The 23667-nt window shown below is 34.6% G+C and overlaps 1 protein-coding gene and 1 pseudogene across 1 annotated transcript; one reads left to right on the forward strand and one right to left on the reverse strand.

The window, feature by feature from the left end:
• Positions 1-11863: 11863 nt before the first annotated feature.
• LOC132270688 (uncharacterized) lies at positions 11864-16994 on the forward strand (annotated as a pseudogene).
• Positions 16995-18204: 1210 nt separating this feature from the next.
• Positions 18205-23152, reverse strand: LOC132270689 (ABC transporter I family member 6, chloroplastic-like). The gene is made up of 7 exons (XM_059771876.1): positions 22738-23152; positions 22274-22324; positions 21652-21873; positions 20786-20908; positions 19638-19814; positions 18634-18740; positions 18205-18560 (listed from the first exon to the last, which is right to left on the reverse strand). Exons 1-6 carry the CDS (start codon positions 23050-23052, stop codon positions 18654-18656), a joined length of 975 nt encoding a protein of 324 aa, XP_059627859.1. The 5' UTR covers positions 23053-23152; the 3' UTR covers positions 18205-18560; positions 18634-18653.
• Positions 23153-23667: the final 515 nt, after the last annotated feature.

The raw sequence follows: 23667 nt of genomic DNA on the forward strand, positions 1-23667 counted from the left end.
CGCAATTAAAATAATGCCCATTTTACCATTTTACTCTTCCAAAAATACCCCTACCATACCGATCTTGTTGATGTCAAGGTCACAGAAGGAAATATAGAGGTTGCGGACAGTCGGAATGTGACGGCCCAAGTTTTGTAAACCCGGTGCGTCAGTGATAACCAAAAGATTACCCGATAACGAATCCAAAATGTGGAAGCGAAAGGTGAAACAACTGTTTTTAGAGATACAATGCGTCTCTAAGACACCAATGTGACCCTCAATGAGCTCATGGAATCCAAAGGAAAATAAATGCGGAAGTGTCGTTTCAAAAAGGACAAAAATGAACCTAGGGGCAAAATGGTCATTTTGCAAAAAAAATGGATTCAAGTGCTATCGAGCACACCACTGGGAAGACAATGAAAAACTAATGATGATGGACTCAAGAATTTCATTATCCGGATTCCGGACGAAGGAGAAACAACAAAACAAATAAAAACGAGCAATAAAGCTAAAAGGGTAAACTGGTAATTATTCAAAAATATCTGGGTGCAACCGAGCACACCGTTGGATAGACAATGAAAAACTAATCAATTTTAAAAAAAAAAAAACTCACTTGATTTGGAGTCCGGATGAGGGAGAAAGGTCAAAAACAAAATCGACGTCGCGGCGGCCCGACGAAGGCCGTGACATCTACAGTGCCATCAACCCACTACTGCTACAACTGAGAGTAAAAACGGGCATCTAAACGGACTTTTCTGGAAAAACTCAAAGAAAAAACCCCCCCTAAAATCAAGTTTTCTACTCGACTTGCTGACAGAAACCAAAAAAATGCATTGTAAAATGTCCAAAATACCCTCAAGAAAATCAGGTCTAGAGGTCAAAAATCGTTCCAAGCTACTGCCCAAAGAAAGAAAATAGGGCTTCGGAAGGTTTTTAAATTGCCTAAATTGAAAATGCAATCTTAAAATACACCCACAAGACCCCCGGAAGTTTCGGATCGGTCGTCACGCTTTTCAAAAAAAAGTTGATGAATAGTACTAAGTATATTTGCACTAAAGTCGGTAAAAACCTGGCAGCAATGATTTTACGGAAAAAAATTAGATTTTTGAGGGCCAAGATGGCAGTTTCTGGAAAAACACAAAAAAGAAACCCCCCTCAAAATTGAGTTTTCTATGTGACTCGCTAGGAAAAATGAAAAAAACGCATTTTGAAATACCCGAAATTCCCCTAGAACAGAATAGGGTAAAACTCCCTAAAAATGCTACTTAGAGTCTTTGTTTCATCAAGGATGGTTTTGTTTGCCAAAGTGAGCATGCAAGCATATGTAATGTGATAAAATAGATGTGTTGCAATGGCCTATGGCCTCATGGCATGTCATATGCAAAATAGAACCCTTCAATGCATTAATCCACATATCTTCCATAGGCAACAATGAAGTTCAAAGTTAGCATACATTTCACATAAGTGTCTTTGGCCCTTGGCCTCATTACAACCACATTTTAAGAGTGTCAAAAGGTGCACTTAAGTGCACATTACATAACTTAGACAATAAGTACAAGTTTTATCAAAGTAAGCAAACGTAGGACAAGATATGCTAACATATGCATATTCTATGTCATCAAAATATACTTCAAGAACTCTAGTGAGTCTAAGAATGCTGTGCATCCCACACTAAGGCTTCTTTACCTGTAAAACACCCATTAACTTAGGGGTGAGTAAACAAGTTTACTCGTAGGGAATGCATGGGTTTATCTTTGTACCAAGTTACAATCCAATACCATTTAATTCATGCTATCAAGTGACAATAGAACTTTCAACATAACACAATGAGATGTAATTTTACAAAGTTAACAACTTAGAATTTAAATGCAAAATCAAACCAAAGTGGATACTTAGACGTCACGCCGGATCAAACCGACAATGTGGTTACTTTAGGGTTACTAGCCCATGGGTAACCTCCCTATGTGCGCACTAGACTTGTAGAGGGACTTTCCCCCGTACTAAAACCATGCCCTAGCCATAGTCATAACAACAACATCCCCAAGTTTCCAAAATCAACATTTTGTACACATTACATATATGTATCAACATAACATATATATATATACAATGTAAAGCCATCAACATGCACAAATCAATTTTGGAAACACAATACATGCCCTAAGTTCTCAACTAAAATGGCATGAAGAATATTGAATGATCATTATGCAATTTGCCACTAATTACAACAATATCATTCAACAACAAGAACATAACCTCACAAGTATGATATAAGTTTAAAATCATAATTTAAACAATTTAATAAAACAACTAAATTCCCTAGATTTCACTTCTCATCCAAACATGCTCAATTTAATATATGTTGTAGTACATGTCATGTCATGGTTATTATATAAATCACTTCAAAACTTGATTTAAGTCATGGGAGCATATCAATAAAAATTAATTAAATTAATTCATTAATCCCTCTAGATTTTAAAACAACTCTAAATGACCTCAAATTAACATAAGTTATGAATCAAGTCATGGTCATGTTATTTATCAAGTCTAAAGTGAATTACATATAAGTCACAATTAATTATTTATTTCTCATTTTAATACAAGACAAACATATAACTTAGATATCACTATAGGAACAAATAAAATCACTTAGAAGATAAATGATAACACCCACTACCTCAATAGAGAATTGAATCTCTATAATCCAAGCAACCAAGCTCAAAATGGAAAACAAGTTTAGGGTTAATGAAGAGGGGAGTGAGAGGAAGCTTTTGTCTTCCAAGGTTTTATGTCTAAGGTGAGTGGAAGGAGGCCAAAATGAAGAAAAAAGCTATTAACCAAGCTTTTCTCCAATGGTGGCTAGGTTATGGTTCTTGAAGACAAGTGAAAATGAAAATGATAAAGTGTAAAATGGTGAGTGGAAGGGCTAGAAATCCTCCACTCACTATGTGCTCTTACATTACCTCTCTCACACACATAATGCAAGACTAAATGGTGAACCTACACTTGTCATGAATCTATGGTTCATTCATAGACTTAATCTCAAGCCTACACTTGTCACCATTCTATGTAAACTTCCAAGACTTAATATTGAACCTAAATTTGTCAACCATCCATGCCAACAAGTGTACCAATCCTAGGCCAACAAGTGGGTGAATCTCCACCCTCCACATGTCATCATCCAAGGCATCAAAGTGTTTCCACACAAATGTCAGCAAGTGGACCAATGAGAGTGTGACACTTGTCACACTTTCCGGAAATTGCAAACAAGTCCTTTTTAAAAATGTGATACCCCCTAATTTTGGAACACGGATTGATCAAGTCCGCGCACAAAATCAAGGGATATCAAAACAATTTAAGTATTTAACAAGCACAGAATACAAAGATGAATAGTAAAGAATAAATAAACCGCTGAAGAAAACTAATAAATAAATATTACTTAATGATTCTCCAACAATTACAATTCGGAAATCCCATAACTCAAGGACCCCTTAAAACATTATCCAATAATCCAATACTATTTAAAAGTACACAAGATGAATAGACGAATGACAGTCTCCCAGCTGCGGATCCTCAACCTCGAGACTGGAACCTCTAATAACCTGAAAAATAAATCGTGGGTTAAACCCTACGAGCAAGTTCACTCTACCAGGCCTCTGAAAACCAATAAGCAGATCATCTCTGATCAAAACCAAACCTAATAAAGTTTTAACTTTAATAAAGCACGATATACATGTCTATATATAATTATATATACTATACTAATCACATCCATTAATAGGTTTATTAAATTTTCATACCTATTAAATAATTATTAAAATAATATTCATACCTAGACCAATCTACCATTTCATTTTATAAAAACTCCTTTGACCTTAATCCCATCCTAGTCAGTTGTCTAATCATTTAAACAACAAATTATAATAAAAGAAATACTCTATTTAATCCTAACCCGATAATGATTTTAATTGTTTAAATCACATATCCAAAATCCAAGTTTTGACAAATCATCCACGTCTTCTCCAATATTATTTTATTAATGTAAAATAATACACTAACCAGTAAGTGCTAAACTATTCTCATTTAAGAATATCTAACCCTAATCCAATCCATACATACAACAACCATAGATGATATTTTAATCATCTAACACATAATAACGTAATTATGCTTTGGCAAATCAACCATGCCGTTACAAATATTTTTATTTATATATTGGCAATTCAACCATGCTTCCACAAGTATATATATTTATACATTGGCAATTCAACCATGCCTCCGTGTATATATATTTATACATTGGCAATTCAACCATGCCTCCACAGGTATATTTATTCATACATTTAATTAGCAATTCATCCATGCGTCCCATGTATGTATTATATTCATACAAATATTTATGTAATATTTTTAATCCTTTGGCAATTCATCCATGCCTACATCTTAACCATGAATCACTTCAAACTTAACAATACGCTAAATCATACATAACTATCTCATGCATATTATACGCATATTATTGATTTAATAATCAACCTATCAAGATACAACAAATAAGAATGATAATATTAATCATTTTAAATGATATATATTTATATATATACCTACACATATATTATTTAATATATATATGTGTGTTTAACACCTTCCTTAATAATCCTTAATTTTTTTAAAAATCAATATACATATATGTATATATATATATATATATATACATATATTCATCCTTCTATACAACTCATAAACGAATTAAACTATATATACGCATATATAAATATAAATATATATATATATATATATATATATATATATATATACCCACACACACTTCCCTCCATAATAAATTATTAATTTATTATATTTACACAAATTAATGCTACTAAATATGTCAGAAATAGTTTCCCCTAAATACTCCATACCGGTTTAAATAGTTTTCCGACACCGTCTCACTGAAACGTAAATATCTCTTATTAGGATGAGAATCTGATAATGAAATTGGTACCATTGGAAAGAGGACGAAAAATCCTTGAATTTGAGCTCAAGAATGACCCAATTTCGATTTAAGATGACTAAGTTATGATCGTTTTAATTTTATGTCACAAACAGACAAAATAATTGGCTAAGCTCAAACACTACTGTGAGCGCGCCCACACTTAATTAGCTCACTTGAGCTCACACAAACACACCCACACCAGATTAGCTCACTTGAGCTCACATGTATGCACCCACACCAGATCAATCTTCTGTTGACCAAACTTAATCCATGGTCCAGATTCACATGCGCACTCTTTTATGTACACCGTAATGCACCGAATCATTCCACTTATATTTAAACTATTCCAATGGCCTAGATCAGTGATGTAACCTTTTACTATGCATTCTACCACACTAGATCATACCTCGAATCACCCATCTCCTGATTTATGCGCCGATTCACATAGAGTGCATAGAATTAATTTAAAATTTAATAAAAATAATTCTAAAATAAATTCCAGAATATAAAACAAATTACAAAACAAATTCTAAAAATATTCTGAAAAGTACAGAAAAATTCCAGAAAATATAAAGAACCAAAATTAATCCCCTTAGGTCACAGTTCCACCTATACATTGATTTTAATATATATATACAACACCTACATATACAAATAAAATCCAATAATCCAAAATTAAAAATATATAATAATTCATACTTTTAAATAATCATATCTAAACACAATTTAATAAAATAAATTAACTTGATGCTTTTAATTAATCCAAATTAATAATTTAATTAGAGCCTTAATACTTAAGATGAAATCCTTATAGGTTCTAAGAGGAAAAATAGAGAAAACTCGCCTGAAGGTTTCGAAACGAAACCGACGCTTCAAGCTTTAATTATCTCTTCCAATTCCGACGTCCTCCTTTTCAGATCTGACCTCCTCCTTGTCAGCAGCCCTTCTTCTTCCTCTCTCTCTGTCTATTTTATTTTTCTAACGTGTAAAACCTTTAACCCTAAAGCTTTATGTGTATTTTTATACACCTTAAATTCCAAATCCTATTCCAACTAGTATTATGAATTAAAATAATAACCTTTAAATAATTTATATCTATAAACATATATTATATATAAATATATATTCCTTCCATAATTAACTCATTAGTTAATTAAATCATATATACTTATAAATATCAATAAATATATATCTATATATATATATCTTTCCATAACAATTATTAATTAATTATATTTATATATAATTATATATATATATATATATATATATATATATATAATTGATACAAAAGTGATCATTTAAATAATTAAATAACCACGGACCTTCATTAATTAACCCAATAAGGTTTCATACAAGCCCAAGACCACATCTTTTGGTCCAACTTTCCTTAAGCCCAATCCAATTAATTTAAATAAATAAGATAATTAATTAAATACAGAAATTAAAATAACTAATTACATGAAGCACATAAACAAACAAGAATTTACAACTAAGTCATATAATACCAATAAAATCAACACACCAATAATTCAATCAATAATCAACCACACAAACAATCAATCATCATACATAATCACGAAATATAACTTAATTAAAATAAGATAATTAATCTAGCACTCAATAAAATAAAATAAATCATTGAAAAATAAAATAAAATAATTAATCATAATTAATAAATCTTTTAAAATTATCGGGGTATTACAAAAAATATCTTCCAAATTAAATTGCAAAATAGTCCCTAAGACGAAAAATAATTACTTTACTTAATTACCCAAAAACCCCTCAAGTTATGGATAATTACAAAAGTCTTATTTTCATGACTTTTACAAAGAAAGTAAGCATTTAATATGCATTTCTACAAAAGTAAAAATGTAGATGTCATGGAAATTAAATACCATGAATGCATGCAAAACCGGAATCAAATCCGAGCACAACAAGTAAGGTTATGTAAGGAAAAACGAAATAAACAAGAAAAAGACGAAATAGGGAAAAGACAAAATAGGAAAAAGATGAAAAAAAGAAAATCGCCAAAAATGGAAAAGGAGGAAAAAGGCCAGGTCATTACACGGGAAGAGACGACCGGAGAGGTATGTGTTCACAAGGTTGGGTTTTGCAAAATCAAACCCAAACCATTACCACCCATCACTGCCATCAATCCCAAAACTCGGTCTGAAGTTTCTGTCCATCGCTTCGACCATTGCTGTTGAAAATCGCATCCCTCATTGAACCCATCAAGCTCACGGTCGATTCAGCTCTTCCTTGCGTGTCATTCCTCTCACTGCCGAGCCCTCCCTTGCTCGTCAACCGTTGTTCCGCGCTTTCTACCGCGAACAGTCTTTGTCACCACCGCCCGCCAGATCCATCAGCGCCAAGCACCTCCTCGTGTCGGTTGTACAAACCTACTTGGGTCAAAATCGGTAAAGCCAACGAGGCGATTCATGCTTGCGCCGAACAATCTAACCCATATATCTCCGACCGCAAGCTACACGCTGCCGTAATCGGCAGCCTTGCCGACTCCTTCGAGACTGAGACCCTCGCCGCCAGCGGGATCGAGACCTTCCTCTTCGAGACTCGAATGCATCTGCCGGCGCCATACCTCTCGTCATGCTGGACGAGTTCTCCATCCCACTAGAGCTCATTGACTGAAAAGTGACCCACTATGTACCTCTCTCCATGCTCGACAAGTTCTCCATCTCGCTGGCTCGACCGAGACCCACTAATGATCCTAAGCGACATCTAACTCTCCCTCCCTCCCCGGCGACATCTTCATCTTTATCTCCTCCACTCCCCGGCGACGTCGACATCAACTTCTCACTCCCTCCCCGGCAACGTGTGTGTGTGTGTGTGTGTGTGTGTGTGTGTGTGTGTGTGTGTGTGTGTGTGTATATGTCTGTGTATATATATGTATCTGTATATATATAATTTGTAAATTTACAATAATTTGAGGAATATTTTAGTCATTTCACAATATATATATATATTATAAAATGTGTTGCTAAGGGCATTTTAGTCCAATTTTTATAAATAAGACCTATTTGCACAAATGTCATAATTTAGGGGTGTTTTTTGCACGGGAGGGGTACAAAATGCACCGTAAGTATATTATAGGGGTATTTTTTACACCGACCCATATATATATATATATATATATATATATATATATATATATATATATATATGTTACAAAAGGATAGGATCAAAGCAGGGGAGACTTGTAATTAACCTTCACAAGTACACAAGGGAGTCAAGCCCAGACACCTTCTGCCAAGTTTCATGCTAAACTTCGTGGGTGTTGTCATCACCAATTTAAGTGATCATTCAAAGTTTTTTGACTATTCTTTCTTTTGCTGGTACTAAGAGCATCTCCAATGCTAAAAGCTATTTTTGCATGCCAAATCTATATTTTGCATGGAGCTACAGTGTCAAAATGCTATATTTTAACAGTTCTGCTCCAATGGTACATTTTATCCAAAATGCTATTTTTTGACACAACAACTATTCTTTTTCAACTACCATTCCTAACTACCATTTTTCATCAAATCCATGTTTGACATTTCAATACTACAATTCAATAAAATTCATAACGATAATCCAAAATAAATACATAAGCATAACCTAAAAAAAAAAAGTACATTGCAAATTGCTATATCTTGATCCGGCGTGAATGCATTTCCCCGCCTTGTTGATTGTTGAGGGACTTCCATTGATAGTTATCAATATGTCAAATCAAAGCAGATGATGCAAATAAGGAATGAATCATGCACCTTTTAATTCAATTCCATCCGAGACCAGTACCTCAATTTCTTATTCAAAGCCAGAACCCTGCATCGTTACATGAAGTAGCTGTCTTCAGAAATAAAATCAACTTCTCATTCAAAGTAGCCCATGCTTTAACAAATTTACCAAGTGAAGGCCACTAATGCTATAAAGGCACTACATACCATATAGCTTTAACCCACGCATCCAGTTATTTAATTCCTCAAGATGAGAAAGATCTTGAACATGATGAAATTTAGTGGTCTTTTTTGTTTATATCAAAGACAAACAATAACCCTTTATTGGATTAAAGATATGCCTTCATACTACCCTTAAAGACACAAAATTCATGATTTAGGTTCATTAAACACACGCACTTATACTGATATGGTACAATATATAAAATCCACTAAGCATTGACAAATACTTCTGAAATGATTACCAGTGAACATAATAGAGTCAAAATTATTTGAGTTTCCATTCTACAAAATCTTAAAATTAACTGTGATAATCAAAAGTTCCATTTATTTGATTGGAAAAAAAAAAAAAAAAAAGATGTATGGAGTTTTAGGAATTGTCAACAGCTAGCAGAACTTCATATTAATACACATAGTGTAAATTAATTCGAAATTCACTTCATATTAGGAAGCTGGAGCTTAAATTAGTAATTACCCAATAAACATACTTGTAAAACAAATCATTAAGAATCAAGACCCAATTGGGAAATCGCAGAAAGAATACCTAAAAGAAGCCAATCAACACTGAAATCGAATTGAAGACTGCAATATATATATACACACACATGGAAATCAAATCAACACAAAATATATGCACAGAAAGAGTGGTAATTGTTACCCAGAAGAGAAGAGTATTCTGAATCCGAACGACTGAAATCTGGATCCCATGCCGGATTTTAGAATGAAATTGAATTTTTTAAAATCAGAAAGCATATATATATATATATATATATATATATATAGATTTCATACATGTTGCTTCCTTCTAGAGTTTCAAAGTGACAGAGGAGTGGCTATGGTGTAGGTAAGTTGTCTATGGTTTGAGGAGGGAGTGTGTGGTGTAGGAGAGAGAAAGAGAAATAGCAACTTCTGCTACAATTGGCGTAAGAATTGGCAAAGGTAAAAATTAGCAGCCCAATTGACATTGCATTAGAGAGTCATTTTGAAGTCCACCTGCTATATTTTAAAAATAGCAGCCCATATAGCATTGGGTTGGAAATGGTCTAATTTAGGTAGGTCCATCCATGTTTAATAAGTTAAAAAGAGGTTCTCAAGTAAAGAATTTGTAAAAAACAATTAAACCAAAGAATAGTCGCCGACCACAGGAAGAAGATGAAGAAAAATATAAAAAAAACTGAGGATATTATCAAAATTTTACACCTATAATATTTAAATTTTTTATACTAAATTAATAAATAAAGGGTAAATTAGTAATTGTCTCCCTCTATTTGTCGAAAATTAACCTCCGGTGGTCTAAAAGTGTTGTCTTGGGTGCAATATGCAACATATCTATAGTTAGGGGTTGAGTTGCTCTGAAAAATAGTTTAAGAGAGTATTATACAACAATTATATAGTTCAAGGGTGTTTTTTTTAGCTCTTTTGCCTTTAACTATTACATTCTTAGAGTTCATTAAATGATGATTAACTAACTATATTAACTAATACATTTATTTGAATATATATATACACACACACACACACACAGATGAAGACTCTTATGTGGTCCAAAACAACGGACTTTTCAACAAACCAAAACTAAATTAGTCAATTACATTTTATTACTTTATCAGATTTAACCATAGTTAATAACATTAACTTTAACAGTCGATTTACCATAGTTAGTCAATACCTTTATTCAATCTCTATCTCTTCTTAATCTCTTCCATCTTTCTTGCAATCTCAACCACTACCGTCATATCCACACCATCGCATCCACTATCTCCACCACTACAGGCACAACACAAGTACTATATTCATTCCTCAAAATAGACTTTATAATTATGATAAATATGAAGTTGATTATATATTTATCAAATTATATACACATATAGATCATTGAGGAAATTAGGGTTTTATTCAAGATAAATGTTGTATAAGCATTATCAAAGGTTATAAAAGTCCTAAATATTGATATAATTCATATGAAAAAAAAAAAAAAAAGTTACCATTGGCAAGAAATCTAAATCGAACAAAAAAATAGTCAAAGGAAACCAGTTGTTTTTTTGGTAAAGGAGGGGAGGGTTAAGAGTGAGATAATCTTTAGGGCAAAATTACGGTATTAGTTTATGTTATGTACAGTGTCCCAAAAATTCAAAACAAAACATAAAATCAAAACTTTATTTTAGAGTAATGAAATTTCTAAACAAATTGGTAATGAGTTTTGGAAAGCTTCAGTTATTTTAAATTGTCAAAAGGCAAAACTAACTATGCAAAAGGGAAGGGTCTTCCTCGTAACCCATTAATACTCACTAAAGTTGGGATGTATTATGGCTGTGATGGTGTGAATTTCATAGTGGTTGAGATTTAAAGATAGAAGAGATTGAGGAAACAGATTGAATAAAGATATTGGTTAACTATGGTAAATTAATTATGGTGAAGTTTGATAAAGTAATAAATTGTAATTGACTAATTTAATTTTAATCAGTTAAAAAATTCGTTATTTTGAACCGCAAGACAACTTTTATATATATATATATAAATATCGCAAATTGAATTAATTGGATTCACGGATCAGATCAGATTGAAATAAAAAATGCACAATATTGAGATGCATATTTAATTTTTTTAATCCGATCCGATCTGTAACAATCCGATCCAATCCACACGGATGGATTCACATATTATTTGTCCACCTCAATAAATTAACTTAAAATTTTAAGAACTTGTTTGTCGTTTAGTTAAAAAACCAAAAAAACGAAGAAGAAGGATTTGATGGTAATTTTACCTATATATTCGGGAAGAAAAAGTCAGTTGAGACTTGGGAGCACTAACAAACAAGACGAGGGTCTCATATCGCTGTGTGGTGGTGGGGCGCACAGCCATGTGAGACACTCGGCTTTCGGCATTGTCGCCGTGTAAAAGCGCTCATGTCATGTATATTCAAATATAAAACAGTGAGTACATTTGAAAGTATATATAAAGCCAGCCGATCTAAGAATTTGTTCCTCCTGAGTTTGTGATATCGTGAATCTAATATTGGGGAAAAAATGTCAAAACCCTCACTTAGCCAAAACCTAAATGCCATGTCTGAATTTTCATCATCCATACCAATAATCTTGCAAAACCCAATTCATACTGCAAACTTTCTAGGGTTTAGGTACTCTACTTTCAAAAGTTCACATTTTGGTTCTAAAATCAACTTCAATCTTGTGAAGAATGTGGTAAAGAACTGGGCATCGACAGTTTATGATGCATTTTCCGGGTACCGGGAAGGGTTTGGGTTCCAGATTGAGGCGTTCTGGAGGAGGAATTATAGGGTGCTGTTGGGTGCAGAAGGGATCGTGTTGTCCTTTATGTTGTGGAGGATTAGGGTTTTGTATGTTATTGTTGGGTTATCCCAAGATATGGCCAAGTATGGGTTTCTTGCTCTTTCCACAGCAATCGTCATCGTCATATTTGCTGTTACCGTAAGCTCTTTCTTTTGTTTTCAAATTGTTTGATTGCTTTAAAATGTTTTTGTTTTTCTAATATTGTGCATTTTTAATTTCAACGAGACTTCTGTTGAATCTATGCTATGCATGCAGTATTAGATTGATCTATTTAATAATTAATCGCGTCAATATTTTTTCTTTTGTTGTGTCCTGAGCACAATTTTGGAAATTATTGATCAATATATGTGTTTCCTCCCTATAGATTTTGTATACATTTACATTTAGTTGTCAGTGGTTTAGGAGACTTGGGGAGTTGGTGCTAAATATGTGAAATTTTCCTCAATTTGAGCAAGTAAATAAAAAAATCTCCAGCTATATCTTCTTGAAATTGAACAAATGTAGTTTGTTGCTATAAATGTGAAGGAGCTTCATTTAACTGTGGAATCAATAGTAATGATATTGACAACACCATACTGGTAAACTATTCATCCGGATTCCAAATGTATCATCACTTACGATCTAAGAAGCATGGACAATTCTATGAGGTGTTGTGTCCGTGTCGGACACTGACACTCCATGGACACTCCTACATGTGTCCGACACTTCATGGCCGTGTCCAATAATTTCGGACACTTGGTCAACACGTTCTGAACATTTGACCAACACTCTTCATCTTATATAAACACACACGCAATACTTTTGGAAACAACATTATGAACATACATTATAGTGTTCAACCTCTAAGGAACAAAAACATAACTACAATGACAAGATAAGATAGTAATGTCATATATTTTAAAACTTATGCAACTTAAGTATAAAATTTATAAATTAACTTATGTTCTATAATTGTCTCACTCAATAGATATGTAAATAAAATTTATATTTAAATTAGCCATGTTAGTCCGTGTCCTAATTTTTTAGAATTTGATGTGTTAGCGTATTCATGCCGTCCCATGTCCATGTCCCGTGATTATTCTGCATTTCATGCTGAGGTCCAGCCGACAAAGCGGCAGCAAGCGCAGGATTTTTTATGCAGTAAGCTTGACATATTTCATGCTCTGTGCTGCGACGTTCGATGCTACATACTTTGCTGCAGTTTCACTCATGTTGTAGCTCACTCTGGATCAAGTATCTGGCATTTTTGCAACTGTAGCTTCTTATAGTGGTCCTTTTCTAGCATCCCAAGTTTGATTGTTCTTATTTTTACATGGAAACTATGAACTTCTGACATGTTATTTTCTACGTTGGTACCTAGTGCTGTTTGGGAAAAAAGGATGATTAGGGTATGTTTTTAACTACACAAGGAAGAGCATTGTGATGATTGTCAGTGTCTGACAGGACAAACAAGCTCTCTTGATAGCAATCATTTCTAGTTGAGGAGATCACCGAGTGTCACCTTAAACAGTGTCTCCACCTTCCAAACAGGTGATTGATGCTTCATTCCTAATTGAGACAAGCTGAGTACATGCATGTGTCTTACATTATAAATACATTTAAAATAAAATTTTCCTGTTGAAGAGGGTTGTCACAAAGATAATTATAAATTATCACCACCAGAATATAGTTTATTAGCAAACTCAGAAACCTGCGGGTGATTCTTCAGTTATTCCTAGTTGTGAGTTGATGAGATCTGATGATATGTTCATCAATATTGTGACAATAGTGTGAATCTCTACATTCTTGTCTACGGGTTGTAATTGCTTACATTACTTAGAATCAATAACGTGAAGCGTGGTGCACATGATCGGGATAGGAGCTGTACTCCTTTCATGGGGTTCCACTAAGGACCAGCATAGGTCCTCAATCAAACTAGTTAGTTCTAGTTTTTATTTTATTTTATTTTATTTTATTTATTATTATTATTATTTTTTGCTCTTGATAATAATTTTCACATCTTTTGAATTTTTTGATTATGATGAAGTCCACCTGCGATTTATTTGATAGGTCCTCTCTCTCTCTCTGAGGTGGTGTGGACGAAACCTGGAAGTAGAAATTTGATTTTGTGAATATTTGTAAATTGACCATGGTTGTAATTTTTGCTGGAGATTGTATTCTGATTTTTCATTGAAGAATTAGCATTGGTGTTTCTAGTTATGTTGGGGACTTGTACCTCCATTCAATATTCACCATCAATCCCGATAAAGTTTATAAAAATGTCCATGAGAAGGCTTAACAAATCTGCTGGGATTCTTCAGGTTATAGGTGTTCCACGCTCAGGGACGCATCTGAGAGCACATGTGATGTCGGGAAGTGGGGTCATGCTAAAAAACTTCAAATCCAGGTTTAGGAGAAAACGGCGTTTTCTTGTCTTCCCAGGACTGGACTATGATAGAAAAGGCCTACTAATCGTTGAAGTCAAGAATAAAATAGGCCAGGTTTGTTTGGTACTTGTAAATATTTCAACTGTGGAGTGGTTCACTGATAATTTTATTTTTGAACTCAACCATCACCACTAAGTAGTAAGTAGTTAAGTTGTGATGTTATTGTGCACTGTATCTTGAAGCCCAACTAATGTTACACCCTGACCAAAATATGTTGATTGCAAGAACAGCTAGACCAGTAAAATGTTGACATTAAGGCTATGTTTGGTTGCACTAAATTAGAATTGGATTGGGATTGCATTGGAATTTCAATTTCATGGTATTGCAATCCCATCAATCCCATCCTAAATTAATTGTTTGGATAAGCTTTGGAATTCAAGTGAAATTGAATTCCAATTCTAGATTTTTTGTTTGGATAGATTATTGATTTGAAATTGAGTTAAAAATGATTAAGTAGTGTAAACACATATGTATATAAATATATGTATGTAAATATGGGGAAAGCTAACATCCCCACCTTCATGGATGATAAGCTTGTCCCCATTTTTAAATAGACATATATGCCCTTAATACAACAATATAACCACCTTGTGGTAAAAGACATTTTAGTCAATTTACAATTTCACATCAATTGTCCCTTTTTTAAGACACAATCACCCCCAACATCAACGACACCATCACACTAGGCGTTGTGCTCCCCACCACTACAACAATTGGCAGCGACAGCAGCACCACCACCACCACCGGCGGCTCCACTACCACCACAATGGATGCTCCCGTTGCCACCATTCCCACCATTATAACCACCACCACCACTGCCATCCTCCCCTCCACAATCATTGTGTATTCCGATGAACAATAGCGCCACTGCCACCACAATCGCCGGCAGCAGAGCCACCATCCCCATCTCCATCCCTATAACCGTCGCCAACATTCTCACCCCCACAACCACCACCGTCCCCACCTCAACAACCTCTATTCTGGCCAATGAATCTCGTAGCCGAAGTTTTCGTGCTCGGCGACGGTGACGAGATTGGAATTGCCGACTGCGGCAATGGCTGCTGTCAGTCTCGGCATGACAGCGGCGACGTGCTTTTGTTAGGGTTAGGAGAGAGTGTGAACCAGAGGAGAGATATGTGCACGAGAGAGAGAAGTTTGAAGAGATGAGAAATTACAGAATCCAATCCCATGTTGATTTGGTGTTCCAAATCTCTGGTCAGAGCATTGAAGTCAAGTTGTGTCATTGGGATTATAATTCAATCCCAAATCCTTCTTACTTGATAGTATCCAAACAGCAAATTTGGGATTGGAGCTCCCAATTCCAATTCCAAAGCTCCAATACGGTGCTGCCAAACATACCCTAATTGAATTCCAGTAGGGATTCATAACTTGCCCTATTTTAATGTATGGAAATCCAAAGCCAGGTCCAACTAGAACAAATTTAGCGTTAACCACCTACCCTTTTATGGTTTTGTTGTGGCTGCTTCATTTACAAACCAAGTAGTGAATTTGTCAACCCAATTGGAAAGTCAGAAAGGGAAAAAATAGTGGGTTCATCAACTTTGCAAAATTTGGAGGGGAACAAAGAGCACTCAGATTTCTCTTTCCCAGAATCACCCCGAAGTGTAGTTGTCAGGCGCTTTATGCGTGTTGAGATCTACATTCTCTTTGATGCAACTACAGACGTAAGAAATAAAAGAAGAAATAGATATAGACTTAGAGGGTTGCATAACATGTTAATTGAATGCTTGAATGCTTATGTGACCATTTGATATTCCTCTTTCTTTGTAGTATGATAAGAAGTTATTGGCAGTGGATACTCCCATGGCAACAGGACCTGATCAGTGTCTATTCCTGATTGACATGAAGAAGAATACAGGATCGTTTGTGGACAGATTTCTGAACCAAGAGATCCGGTTTCAAAAGCAATGGCAACAATGAAGGAGTTTCAAGATCAAGACGAAATGGAGGACGGGGAGGATGTTGAAAGAGAAGATAAAGAAGACACCATGAAGAAATTGAAAAGCTTGCAGCAATCATTGCATAAGAGTTTGTTTGTGTGATCTGTTCTTTTCCATTTTCGGTTTTTCACTGGAGTTTTTGTAAGGGTTCCTCAGGCCTTGACGACAACCACCCAAAGGGCAAAGATAAATATTACTGCTGTAAGGACACCATGCATCTGTATCAAGTTTCATGGGGTTTATATTACTTTGTTGTATAGCTGATGTTTTGATATTAGATTTCTACACTGATAACTTTGAGATGTGTGCACAACCAAGACAAATCTGAGACGCCCTTGACACACTTGACTATATAAATTTCGTTTTGCTGATGTTCATGCACCCTTGTTCTAAAAATTATCTGGGAATTTCTGCTATGTACCGCTTCCACCCTGCAGGGATATGAAACCAACTTTTTGGAAGAATGATGACTCAGATGGCTCTTGAAAACCTAGGGCCTTGCTTGGTTCGATTCTATAGAGAACAATTTTTATCAGATAAGAGAAAATAGTTCACTTCAGAATGAAAAATTCATTTGGTTGACAGTTCTCTGGAAATGCATTTTAGACTCTCTCTGAAAAGCTCTGAGACTACTTTCCTGGATGGAGTCCTTAATCTGTTGAGACTCGAGATGCATTCTTTCTGTCAATGATGAATATATTTCTCTGTGACATGGAAGTTAGTCATTCTAGCGATTGTGATTTTGTTTGTTTTAAGGATTAAACTGCATATGTTGGGAATATTCAACTGCATGCATGTCGAGTAAGTTTACCATTCCATTAGTCATTTCACTTTCATTCTTCCTTGGACTCTGCTATTTTAGACCCCGAGCATCCGTCATCATTTTTACATTGCATGCAGGCCACAAATATTACTGATCTCACAGTCATAATTTTCTAATTGCCGACAGAGAAGGGAGAACCTCTGGCTCTATTTTTCAAGTCCAAGCCACTGGTAATTTAGTTCAACACCTGAACTTTGACAAATCATAGCAATTTGGCAGCAACTAACAAACACTTTGCAGATTGGACTTGCCAAGCGTAATTCATCGTTTAAGCCCAAGTATGGCACAATCAATTGGAAAAAGAAGCGTCACATTTTGTGAGTCATGTTCTAGGTTACGGATTTTCACAGATCCTGGATGAACCATAGTCCAGGCCTACTTCATATTCATTACTAACAAGATAGATGTCTAGGGAAAGCTCAAAAGCACACACCAGCTCGATCAATTCTTAGGACTTAGCCCTTCAATAAACTGCTATAAACTATCCATTCCAACAAACAGACTAGTTTGTTCCAAAGCAATTGCAGTCAAAGCTAAAAGACTTTGTTGTTATTCCTGTAGACTACTGAAACGGAGGATAGAAAAAAGGACATAGCATGGATTGAAGCTGAATGAAAAACGCTTCACTGGAGCCAAAACCAAAAAATGTACATTCGATGCATGCACGACGTAGGAGATGCATCATCTGTGATGAATGCACATACATATTTGGCTTAACAGCAGTATCAATTTCAATGTAGACATTTTAAAGACTGGTCTACAAAACAAGAGTAAAGTTCATTTTGTTGGTTGGGCTTTGCGCTTAAATGTCTCAAGAAACAATCTTAATAAAAAAAATTTAACAGATAGTACTTGCCGAGATAAGCAGTTCATTGTACAACCACAAATTCACAACAGGAAGAGGTCAAAGTACTTCACTCTGCAACCAACAGCAAGGATACTCGTATGTTTCCCAGCAATGCTGGATAAGATAGAAAATAATTCATCCTTTAGCTTGACTTTGATGTTAACAAAAGCAATTTGGAACCGTTACATGTCTTGACTCCTCCAATGCTCATTAATTTATTGTCGAGATATGGACCGATCACAAAAAAGGAGTGGTTGCGGAGTTTGACTGGAAAGAGCAGAGAAGAGTAAGCCAAATCTCACTAAAAATGGAGAGAGATAGAGAGAGAGAGAGAGAGTACCGATGATAACTGGCCAGCAGTTATGTGACTGAAATTGCTTTATAGCCTTGCTTCTCAAGAACCTCGGCTATGGATATGTCTCCTGTCCTTACAATTCTCCCATCCTCCTAGAAATTAATGGATTATTCACCAAGAAATTTAAAAGAATGAAGACAGATAAAGAATATCCAACATGCTCAAAATATTTATAGCAACAAGAAAGACCCAGTAGTTTAGAAGCTAAGAAAAAAAAAAAGGTTTAGAAGCTAAAATCAAACAAATGAGAAACATAATGTTATATTCTTCATAGGTCAGACTCCACCTTAAGGCAATTAAGGTGATCGCCTAAGGACCCACATGGAGAAAAAGGCCCCATTATCGTGGGTCCCTGTATATTACTTGCAGGTTTCCGTTGTTGTTTCATAATTAACTATCAGCTCCAACTATTAATATATTAAACAAAGAAAAATCCGAGTTCGGCTCAAGGCCCACAATTTAATTTTGTTTTATTTTACTTATTATTATTATTATTATTTTATTTTATTTTTTTTGGAGGGGGGAGGAAGCAATTGAAGGAGAACCCATGTTAACACAACAAATAACCACCAACTCTGAACAGATTCCACATATTTAAATCAAAAGGCAAAAAAGATCAAACTTATACTCCAATTTTTATCAAAGTTATCAAACACAACAGGAGGCTGTTGCCTTATGCATGTAACCAAGGGTAGATACGGCATGCCTCTAGGAAGTCAAAAGTTTAAAACACAAATCCAACACCCCAAGAAGAGCCAGCAAAATGATAGTATAATAGTTAACAAGTTCATCGGTAGCATCCTAGATATAACTCAAATTACAGTAGCTGATTGCCTCATTTCAAATGTAATTGTAAACTGAATCAACTACAATTTTTTGAAAGTTGCCATACCCGTGATGCATTTCTTTCTAAGATTCCATATATATTATCATGCGTTTCTTCCTTCTCCTTTTTGATCAAAAAGATAGAATATAAATAATTTGCTTACCATAATATGGATGTAGGTGGGCTTTATGAATTCCAAAAGTCGTAAATAATGAGTAATCATCAAAACCGAATTCTTTGGAGTCAAAATCCCATTCACTGCTTTTGCTACATCTCGGAGTGCATCAACATCTAAACCAGAATCAATTTCGTCTAATATAGCCAAGTCTGCCCCCAGAACCTGTGGTACAGAGGAGCAAAGTTAAATATAAAAAAGGGACAGTTTTGGAGCAGTTGGATTTATTGCGATCTTAGCACTTGTAAGTCAAAAAGCACCATAACTGCAGAAGAAGACACAATATTGTGTTGCAAAGAAAAGGAAAATCATGCAGCAGAAAACTCTACAGCACAGTATACCAGATTCAACTCTCTTTAGACCATAACAAATTGGAGACTACAAATAGCAAAACATGATGAAACATTTAGAAAACAAATAAACTAACATGTTCTTAAATAGATTCACTTAGATAATTGTATGACTGCCGTATGGAGAGAGAGGCTAATAGAATTTTCTGAATCCCTCTTTCTTTTTTTTTCTTTCTTTTTTCCCCCCTTTCTCCAATTTAGAATTTACAAACTGAACGAACAGTGCCTAATTCAATGCGCCATGGATCAACAACAGAAATCCTACACAGCTGTTTTAGTTTTTTCACAACCAAATTTTTAAAACTTAAAACACGAATTTCAACATCATCCGCTAAATCTACGCATGTTTTCACCCTTGAGTTCCTATTCTGCTTCTGAACTGGTAAATTGCCATCTAAGGTATAAATTTAACTTCCCAAGACATGGGGCACAAACTCTAAATCCAAGAATCCCAAGCATTATCTGACCCACCTGACCTATTAATGTAAATTGGTTTGCGGCATATTTTTCTTTCTATACGAAAAGATGAAAAAATTGAAATTCTGCTGCCTACCAGGTCTTGGAACCCATATTAGATAATTCTGTTGTGAATCATGTAATCTCGATTACCCATGACAGTCCTCCAAAATTTACACCATGCACATACTGAGGCAAGGACAACCTTTTTCCCACCCAGCAAACTCCATTATATATTCTAATGGCACAGTACATTGATGAAAAAAAAGAATACAACTTTTTGGATCAGAATGGTGCTAGAAAGCAAACACAACTAGTATTAATCCATACCGCAAGTTGTAAAATCTCATTGCGCTTCCTTTCACCTCCACTAAATCCTTCATTAACATTTCTATTTAAGAAGTCTATCTTCATGTTCACAAGTTCAAGCTTGGGAGAGATGTAGCCGTAGAACTGCAAGGACAAATCTTATCAGCAACTTAACAAAACAAATGAGAACCCAAACTTTGACCAAATTTCTCAAAGCAAAAGGTATTTCTGATTCCTCCACCCAAAAACAGAAAAACAAAAAAGAAATGGAAGAAGAAGAATAAGAAAGAAAGAAAAATGGAAGCTACTGATAGAAAAAAACAGTTCTTGTTGCATACTCGCACCGATAAAAGGAAACAATTAGAATGACAAATTATTTGAATAAAAAACAAATATCAGAGAAATAAATGAGACTAGGTTACCACAACTTGCTTTTAGTGTCAATAATAGAAGGATACACAGGAAAAAAAAAATAGGATGATCACAACCATAGTCAGTGCTATTATCTAATGTTTCTTGGATTAAGCGACTGAGTTCAAGATCATATCCCAAGGGTAACTTAACAGAATACTTATGATCATAAGCATGGAGGTTATTTGAAATATATCACATCCCAAAGAGAAATGGGTTGAGACTAGGGAGCAAGGAGGGTGTACAGTTTTGGATCTTGTAGCCTCTCCATTTTTGTTTTTCTTGTCTTAGTATGTTGCCCCTTGAAAGATTCCTTTCCCTTCCTCACATAGTCACCTTGTATCTCAAGCCTATTATTATTATTTTCATATTAGTTCTCATTTCCCAGTAAGAAAAAGAAAGAGATAAATGTGAAATAATACATGTTATACCTGTCCCGCTATAAGATGAAATTTTAAGTTTCAAATGGTATATACCTCAATTGGTCCAAGCTCCGGCAGACAAAGTTTTCTTCTTCGAGCATTATATGCCATATTAAGAAAGTCAATATTGCTGACACCTGGGATCTCAACCGGGGACTGGAAGCTCATAAAAATCCCAGCAATAGCCCTTTCCTCTGGATCCATGTCAAGCAAGTTCTCGCCTTTAAATACAACACTACCTCCTGTAACTTCGTAATCTGGATGGCCAACCAAAACCTACAATTACAAGCGCCTCACTGAGAATTGGTCAATTATTATGGAATTCCCGTGGTACTTCATCTAGAAAAAGATAAGAAAATTGTAAAAATAATAATAATCACACTTTTAAATGTTAAAGCTATTTGGGAGAAGAAAAGAAGGGACTGGTCAGGAAAAGGGAGAGGGATGAATTTATATAAAGATGAAAATAAATTGAGATTCTGACCCCCCAAAAAACGCCTAAATCTTAAAAAGGCATAGACCAACATCAACAATGGATTGACAACAAGAGCATCACATAATTTCATTATACAATAAAGGAAATAAATTCCGAATAGCTCGGTTGTTAAGTGTTGGGTAAACAATTATTGGTTCAATAAGAGAATTGATGGTTCCACCTGCAAAATTAAGCACCAACCTTTGCAAAAGTGCTCTTCCCAGAACCGTTCTTCCCCATGACCGTATGAATCTAGCCACAATTAAGACAAAAATTAGCATCATATATAAAAATATGAAATCCACAGCAGACAAAATTTCACATCATTGAGTTTATTATAGTCAAATCAGTAAATAAAATGATCCAATACCTCTATACATCACAAAACAATGAATATTCACATGAACAAATAATTATCCAAAACAATTCATTCAGCACCAAGACACTTTTTTGGGCTTTTAAACTACAAAATGGGAATTAGAAGTAAAAAAATCCATATGCTAACCAAATTAGGTTTTTCATAATCGAGATTGTGCCACTAATTAGTTAAACTGAAGAATACGCTAAACATAAAAAGAATGAAGCTGATATATGCAATTTACACACACACACATTGATATATGTAAATGCATCATATAAGAAGAAGAATTTGAGATTAGAGAGACCTCTCCTTCGTAGACAGTGAGGTTAACGCCCCTAAGTATCTCCTTTTTCGATTCTGCAATCACGGCCTTAAGGTCTTTAACCTCAAGTAGAAGCTTCGGGGAATATCCGGCGTGGTCGACGCCGGAATTCGCCGGAGATTGAACGGCGACGCTAGCTTTCACCTTAAGAGAGAGACTGTTCTGTGGAAAACGGCGACGTCGAGGGGGTATGGCAGAGACTGCAAAAAAAAGGGAATCGGAGGTCGAATTTTTTGACGGAAGAAGAAAATTAGGTGGAGGAAGTGTCCGGAAACAACAGGAATGGAGGAGAGCCATTAGCAACCTTCTGATTTCGCCGAAAAGATGAAAATTTAAGTAGAGAAGGGAAGTTCTTTTATTTACCAAATTACCTTTCTTCCCGAGAATAACTAAAAATAACGTAATATACGTGTTGGGGCTTGGGCGACAATCCATGCTATATATAAAGATACTTACATTTTTTAAATTGGACAAGGACAATTATTCAATTTGAATACTAAAATACTTAAAATATATTTAAAGCAAAATAAAACAAAGAACACCGAATTTTGAAGTAAAAAAAAATTGGGGTTCCGGAATTTTTTTTTGGGGTTCCGGAATTTTTTTTTGCGGCCTTTACAAAATTTTTGGGATTTTTATAATAAAAAATAAATATTAAAATACTTAAAATATCTTTAGGAAGATTTTGAAATTTTTATAAAATAAAATTAAAAAATGATCATAATTGACAATCTGTAGCAATTTGTTACAAATTTTCAAATACAATAATTTATAAAATCGGAGCCTTTTTTACTAGTATTATTTACACAATTTTTATATAACTGCAGGTTTTTTGACCTTTTATATAATTATAACATATCCATTCTAAGGTAAGGCTATTTTTTTTTCATATTTTTTTTTCTGTCAAAAAAA

The sequence above is a fragment of the Cornus florida genome, unplaced genomic scaffold (genome assembly GCF_030987335.1).
Source record: "Cornus florida cultivar Cherokee Brave unplaced genomic scaffold, ASM3098733v1 CherokeeBrave_3.0.0_Hap2_Chr08, whole genome shotgun sequence".
In the NCBI taxonomy this organism is placed as follows: Eukaryota; Viridiplantae; Streptophyta; class Magnoliopsida; order Cornales; family Cornaceae; genus Cornus; species Cornus florida.

Excerpts from the sequence above, each read along its gene's own strand:
- LOC132270689 (XM_059771876.1), bottom strand. The coding sequence starts at position 23,052 with ATGGCTCTCCTCCATTCCTGTTGTTTCCGGACACTTCCTCCACCTAAT. Across the intron at positions 21,874-22,273 it reads GGAAGAGCACTTTTGCAAAG|GTTTTGGTTGGCCATCCAGA; the intron begins GTTGGTGCTTAA and ends TTGTAATTGTAG. Across the intron at positions 19,815-20,785 it reads ATGAGATTTTACAACTTGCG|GTTCTGGGGGCAGACTTGGC; the intron begins GTATGGATTAAT and ends TCTGTACCACAG.